This window comes from Limulus polyphemus, unplaced genomic scaffold, assembly GCF_000517525.1.
Source record: "Limulus polyphemus unplaced genomic scaffold, Limulus_polyphemus-2.1.2 Scaffold558, whole genome shotgun sequence".
NCBI classification, from domain to species: Eukaryota; Metazoa; Arthropoda; class Merostomata; order Xiphosura; family Limulidae; genus Limulus; species Limulus polyphemus.
In genome coordinates, this window is record NW_013666168.1 from 366,382 (window position 1) to 374,086 (window position 7,705).

The 7,705-nt window shown below is 30.2% G+C and overlaps 1 protein-coding gene across 4 annotated transcripts in view; it reads left to right on the forward strand.

Annotated features, from left to right (window-relative positions):
* The window catches only part of LOC106459095 (ras-related protein M-Ras-like), a 46,329-nt gene extending 39,674 nt beyond the window's left edge, over nt 1-6,655 (forward strand). For all 4 annotated transcript variants that reach the window (XM_013918679.2, XM_022385513.1, XM_022385514.1 and 1 more), the window contains one exon: nt 1,313-6,655. In XM_013918679.2, coding sequence (XP_013774133.1) covers nt 1,313-1,388 — 76 coding nt within the window. In that variant the 3' untranslated portion in view covers nt 1,389-6,655. The remainder of the gene's footprint in view (nt 1-1,312) is intronic.
* Nucleotides 6,656-7,705: the final 1,050 nt, after the last annotated feature.

The following is a 7,705-nucleotide window of genomic DNA, read 5'->3' on the forward strand; positions in this document are numbered from 1 at the left end:
ATTCTTCTTCAGGAGAACAAAGGGTGTTCTCTGTTTTCCCGAAGAAGAATAGTCAACTATTCGAAAGCACTCGAGTTTTGGGTATTATTTTAAGTCTAAAAAAAGTATATTTATTTAGCTATGCTGATAGCATGGTTGATTTTTATATGTAGCATACTTTAATCAGTTGTAATTATTACTATATACTATGCAACTTAGAGGAGATTTTATAACATACAGAAATGCTGATTTCAAAGTTAAAAAAGGAACTTGTATACTCAAAGTTATAATTTAGTAGTTTAATAATAAAATGATGAAAATTAAAATTTTCTATCAATCAAATTTTTTTCATTATCAGTATAAAGCACAGGCAACTGATTGCAGGTTATGAGAGATTGTCTGATTATTAGTGAAGTGTTTAATATATCTGAAGATATTTATTAATAAATAGAGCTTTAAAAAGACCTTTCTATTAATGAGTTATCACTATTTTAAATAATAGATCCAAACTCGAGATAAACTTTGCTATAAAATTAGTAATACAATTGGTGTAGCTCACCAAAGTTCTCTGCATCAGTCCTAAGTATATTTTATTATTTGTCAGTAATCTAGACCCCCCCCCCAGAGCTATCTGAATTTTTATGTGACATTTTAATCCTGTTGGTGCTTGTTTTATCTAAGTAATAATTTGTTGACTTGGCCTGTTTATCTTTTTTTCATTTGTGTGTGTGTAAATCTTATGTATAGTCTATTATCTCTCACTCTGTTTTTTACATACTTTCATTTGTTTCATAATTTCACTGTAAAAAATCTTTGTGGCCTAGCTTGGTTTGGTTGACCTGGATTTTTAAGTTCTCATATTGTGTTTACTTTACGTGAACTGTTGTGCATTTACATGTATTAGCAATTTTAATCTGTAATATAATGTAGATTATTTCATCCTTAGACATAATTTTATCATATATTTCCAACTAAAGAGGGATTTTGTTACTTTTTTGATCTAATGTAATGTAAGCTGTTGAACAAATTATAAATTATTCTGTTGCCTTATTTTACCAATAAGTAACAGATTAGAGAAAATTATTACATTTTATGGCATGAAAAATTGTTGTAATCCAGTTAGGTTTTCAAGAACTATAAAATATTTATATATGAGACACATTGGTAGCTGACTTGGTAGAAAGTCTGAAGCAGAATTTTGAATACCTTAAGGATATGTAGATGTTTCTGTTTTTATGTTAATGTGTAGTGAAATGTTAATTTATTTTAAGGCTGAAACATTACCGTAGCAAACTTAGATTTTGTTTAATCATAAGGTTTTTTTTCTTTTCAGAAACCAGCCTCCATGTGTTAACAGAAAGAAGCAGAGAGAATGGTGGAAAAGAGAAAGACATTGTATGCTTTTGTAGTGCTGTGAATTTTTAATAGCTTGAAAGAAAAACTCATTTCTATTTTACATGTGAACCAGTACTTAGCTTGTAAAAAAAAAAAGAGATTGATCTCTGAGGAGAGGCTCGGGATGTATGCATATTGGAGCATGCGATGATGTTTCTGCAACTCTTGTCTTGTTTTTCTACTTCTTTATGGTTAATTATGTTTTATGATTTGCATAATAGGTAGCCTACTTTGACATTTAAATTTACAGCAACAATTTAAAGTTCTGTCTGGTCAGATTTATCAAATCAATTTACTCACATCTCAAGGCTATTTGATACTTATTTTAGCAAGATACTTCATTTTTCATTAAACATTTTCTAATAAAAGTGCCCTAATCTCATGACTTAATAGTACATACAAACTTGAAAAGCAAAACGTTTTATAAACAACAGCTGTGAAAGGAACTAAAAAAACTTGTATTTTCATTGTTCCTTTGGAACTAAAGTATTACCCCTAAAGTTTTGTAATTTATATATTTTATACTAATCTTCAATAGTTCTCAAAGTGTCGTATTGTAGCTGCTATTTTCAAGTTGTAAAGTGGATCAACATAAAACAGAAAATATATGTGTATATTATATAGATTCACACACACACTGCTAATTTTGTTTAGAGTAGCTACAGTCATGTGAAGGAACCTGTAAATGAAGAAAGAAATACTAGAATTGGAACAAAATTGAAAATTTGCATGTAATGTGCAATGATGCAACAAACTTTCATTCAAAATTTGGAGAAGATCCATCAAAGGGGGCGAAGTAGTGGTAAAAAATGCAAAATCTGTCATAAGTACCGTAAAACGAAGAGTAGAAAGGTGAAACTTTGCATGTAACTGCATCAATAATCAAAAGTAATTAATTTCCAAAGTTGTGTTAGGAATTGGTTTGAATATAATATTTTGCTTCAATTATAGATACCTTAAAATTTTATTTTACAAAAATGTCTAAGAAAGAAAATAGCAGCTATCCTCTAAAACTGTCATTAGAACGTACACTAGAATTGTAGGCAAATAGTGTAAACTTACTGTAAGTAAATCATGTTTATATACATTTAAAATAAAGTTTGATGTAAACTGTAAGATTGAATTATGATTTTGTTTAAAGTACATAAAGATCTTTCATGTTTATTTTACATTTTTCAAATCCATTTATGATTCTCAGTTTTAACAGTTTCTGGGAATACATTTTAAGAAATATGTATTTGAGCTCAGTAAGATACACACAAATTACAGAAAAGTTATGTTAATTTTAAAATCTAAAGAAACAAATAAAAAAGTGTAACACAATAGCATATCTTTATTTTGGATGACATTTTAGGAAAACATTTCCAACTAAACCAAAAAATAAATAGCACTACAAACAAATGTTTTATATGTATAAATTTTAAGTTGCAGACAATGTTTAGGGAAGGGTAAAATATATACTGGTAAGAAATAGGGCTCACATAGCAGTAAGAATACACAATCTAGCAGATTTAACTTTTATTCACAAGCCTCACTTGTGAAATAATATCTAAAATAGGACCAGATATGAGTGTTGAAATCTAGAACATCCCTCTTCTGGAACTACTATCACTGTCAGACTAGATATTGCCTAGTCGTCAACATGCCGTAATGTGAATCTGAAGCTGCAAAATCCTGCTCCAAACTTAAGTACTATGTGTGCATTATAACAGTGGGTCAAATCCCACTGTTTGATTGGACAGGAGGTTACAGTGGGTGATGTTGACTAGTTGCCTTCATTCTAGTGTTTCAGCTTAAATGAGGGACAGCTATTGCATGTAGCCCTTGTGAATATCAGAAATAAATGAGCCATTTTCTGTTTGGAGCTGCCCGTCAGTGGCTCAGTAGTAAGACTGTGGGTTTATGATAATACACATGGTGGGCAGAGCACAGACAGCCCATTATGTAGCTTAGTGCTTAACTACCAAAATAAATAAGAAAACCTGTCTAGAGATATAATTTTCTGAATAATTATATCATTAGTATACTGTCTGTTTAGTTATACTCTAGGTAATAATTGCTCATAATAACAGGAAGGCAATGAAAAAAATTAAGAATTAAATAAAAATAAAACAGTTTACTATAACTGGAACATGTATTTCCTGGAATTATAAAGTAAACTCTTTGTTTCATTTTTTTCCAGTAGCAGTAATTACTGATCTAGTCATCTTAGGTTTTATTATGTTGTTCATACAAGTATGTGAAATGGAATGCTAACTTTAGAAGATAAGTTTTATTTATTACTCCCAGTGGACCATTTGTAGTTGCAATTGATTATTTTTAATAAAGGAAGTAATCATTGTTGTAGGGTTACACAGAAAAATGATCTGTTATGTTTCCATATTAACAAACTCTATCCCTTAGTAAAATGTAGTTTTCACCCTAGTTTTGTCTGTGTGATAGTTTTTCTCTATGAATTATTACAAACATCCCCACTGTAATAATGCTACATTCTGTTAAGGAGAAAACATGTATGTGACATGTAAAAATGCATTTCAGAACTCGGTGTATGTGCTTGTACAAGGTAAGTTTTTTGTATTTAAGTAAATACGCAAAGGAACGTATTATAAAAGATTTTATGTATATATGCACTGTATACTTACTGGTACCTCTTGTATTTAGCTCTAAATTTAATTCACGTGCTTCTTATAGAGCTCTGAGATATTAGGATTTAGTCTTTTAAGATTTTTGAATTCTCCCTACATATGAATTCCATTTTTGTGTGTGAGGAGTGGGGTAGTAACTGGAACAAAAGTAAGTATCTTTAATCAGAAGATATGTATAGGGTGGGATTAATGGTAGCTTCAAACAGCATCAGACTGCCTTGAAGCTGTTCAAAAAAACCTGAGGCAGTTTAAGATTTTTTGATAATGTTACAGTTTTTAAAGGCAAATATAATACCACTTGACCTTCTTCTGCTCAAAATAATTGTAAAAACACCACTGGAAGAGTCTTGTTGATATGGAATATAATGTGGACAAATACTTTTCTTCATCATAATTTCAAAGCCTTAAATAAAAAGGTTTTTGTAACACTTACTGTACTATCAAAGAATATATTTATCACCTGTCTTGCATATTGGAAACTACTTAAGAGCTTTTTACAACATTGAAGCTTGTTAGATAAAAATTGTAGTTAAAGTCTATATGTGCAAAGTTTAAAAAGTGTACATCTGAAGCTAAGCTATAATTTTGTAGAATAAAAAATACATACATATATATATATATATATACTATGAACATGCATGTCACTCACCATGAAAAAATACTCATATTTATAATTACGAAAGAAAAAAACATGAGAATTTGATTCCAATGAATGGGGAGAGGATTGAATGACCATTTCCAATATTTTAAAAGTTTACAACTTAGCATCTTGTTAGTTTGAGATAAGATAAGTTCTTCTTTGTTTTTACTTTATTTACTTTTGAATACTTTTGTTGTATAAGTTTAATTTAGGCAAGGTAAATCACTTAAAAGCTTTGTGTAAAAGAATAAGTCCACATTTTTTTTTTTGGAAAAAGACCTTGCTAATTCCCTTACACTGAAATTCTGGCTACAGCCTTGAATGAAATTAACTTTCAGTAATTGAGACAAAATGTGTGTCTAATAATCTTGTTAATATCAGTATATTTTCTAACTGGACATTTGTAATCCATTCATTTTAGTAGCAGTAATTTGTGTACATGTATAGATGATGAAAACTTTATAAAAATAAGTCCTTGTTTTTTCATTTACTTTATTTTGTATAGATTTTCTTGCTTTTTCCAATGATATATCTTTGCACTTAATTTTCATAATTGACTTAATTATAGCCAAAAGTGTCACTAGGTGCTTAAAAGATTTGGGGCTTGGGCCCATAAGCACGAGAAGTTGTGGCATTTCAGTATGATATCAATCATGATTTTTCAAGACACGTGCTACATGTTTTCTCAGTTCCTAAACCTAACAGGGTTGTTTGTATGTTGGGAGAAATGTTCCAACTATGAGCAACATCAGTGGACTTATAGCTGTTATTAGTTAACAAAAGTTTTAAGAAACGTTTTCAAATTATGAAACACCTGGATGTAAATAGCCTTTGGGTAATTAATACAGAGCGAAGGAATTAGGACCTATAATTTCAAAAATACTTATAGATTAAAATTAAAACTACCATTTTAGAACCCTAGATGTACATCTTTGGAGAAAGGCACATAGAGATCCATGGAAATGTGTATCCATGATACATAATTCCTTGCTGTAAGTGGTTAAAAACATTTGGCAGAATGTGCTAGACAAACCACATGTTTGTGATTGGGTATGACTGTCAAAAAGTTTTCTTAGCACATTTTTTTAGTTGTGTCTTAATTGTCTGAATTATAGCAGGCAATTTTAATTAGGACACATTTATATACTTTCTTAAGTGTTCTTTTTATGTCCGTGTTGATGAACATTGATACTTTAGGTTCATATTAGTAAAAGTGGATGATTATTTGCAAGTTATTGTGATTCTGCTGAGATTTAATGTAGATAAACTGTGGCACCTTGTTTGGAAGAAGCATGTTTTGTTTATGCAAATGGGATACCTGCACTGTACTCCCACAGGGATGAAATCCCAAATTTTGGCACTGTAAAACATCAATTACTATTAAACAACATTTACATGGAAGTAACCACTATTGACTTAATTACCACAGATTCACTGAAAGCTGAGGATACGTGTTGTTGTTGTTACTTTTTTGAAAATAATTTTAATATTACAAGATGATTTTTAAGAGAGCAAGCAGATACATTAAAGCTCTCTCCATTAAATGCACCCAAAGATGCATGTATCTAAACCGTGATTGTTCTTTGAGTATAAGAAAGAGTCTCACTAGTAACACCTATTGGGTTGAAGAAAACAGGATACAGATAAATGTTTCTAATGTACTGTTAGAAAATCATTTTCAGATGATATATGAAGCTTTCATATTTATTATCTCAATGATCTCATAAAAACGGTTTTAAAATTGTCAGTTTTAACAGAGTGGACTGTAAAATGTTATTTACTGTATATACATGTAGTATAGATGTATTTAAAGCAATTGCTTCTATATATCTATTTACTGTGTTTATGTATGTGTGTAATATACTTAAAAGGGCATTGAGCATGATATCATTATGGTAGGTAAAACTAAATGTTTAGGATATTTCATTAGCCAGGGCTGACCCATTGAGGGGCCTTGCGTGTCCAGTTTATATCGTGTGCCCCCCCCCCCAAAAAAGTTTCAGATTTCAAATTGATATAAAATATTTGTGCCAAGAACAAATCAAAAACTAAAATATAGTTAAAACATAGTAATAATAATAATTAGCTTAAACATAAAAGTTTTTAATGCTTTAATAAGAATATCAATAATTTGAAAAGTCTGGGAAAACTACATATATGTCAATGTCATATGTGGACAAATGGGGGTCAAAGTGCATGTGCCACAACCTTTTACAAAGTGAAATTCAACTTGGTATTATGTATTTGATGTCAGAGTTATCAGCTGTTCATTTTATCCTAGATTTCTGACTTGGCAACAGTTCATGGTGGAGTAAATTCAAGATTCAGTATACAGGGATACTAAACACAAAATGTAGATATGCATGCTGGAAGTTCTAGAGGTTTTGCAATAACGATATACAAACTGTGTGATGACCAAAAATATTTTTATTTTTCACATTAACATCACCTTGCACTATGACTTGTCAAAGTCTCAGTAAGACTGATATCATCAATTCACGGGCTTTTCTTCAGGACAAATACTTTTGTAACGCATCTGGATTTTTGTGTATAAGACTTGTACATTTTACTAAAAGCTTGACACATTTCATGTAGATACACAAAGTAAATTTGAAATTATAGTCAACATTCTCCAATACACAGGGTAAGTCCAATGTACATATTTATTTAATATATAGTAATGTGCAATAGTAGTGAATAAGAGTTAATGAATTTTGGTTACATTTTCTAAAATCTGCCCCACCCATAGTAAACATGCTGCTGCCAGGACTGTTTCAATCTGTTATGCAAATGTAGAAATTAGTTAAATTTAGATATTTTTTTAATTCACTGCATGGAAAGGTCACATCAGTTATGAACCAAAAATATATAACAATAAAGCATATCACTACTGGGGGAAGCACATGGGTTATCAGGCTATTTTGTCTGACATTTATACATGTGTAAATAAAAATAAAAGGGGGTTACGTTATTTGCCCGAATATAATGTGCACCCAATTTTGAAAGGTTATATTGAAGAAAATTTAGTTTTTTTTTTTTTTTTTTT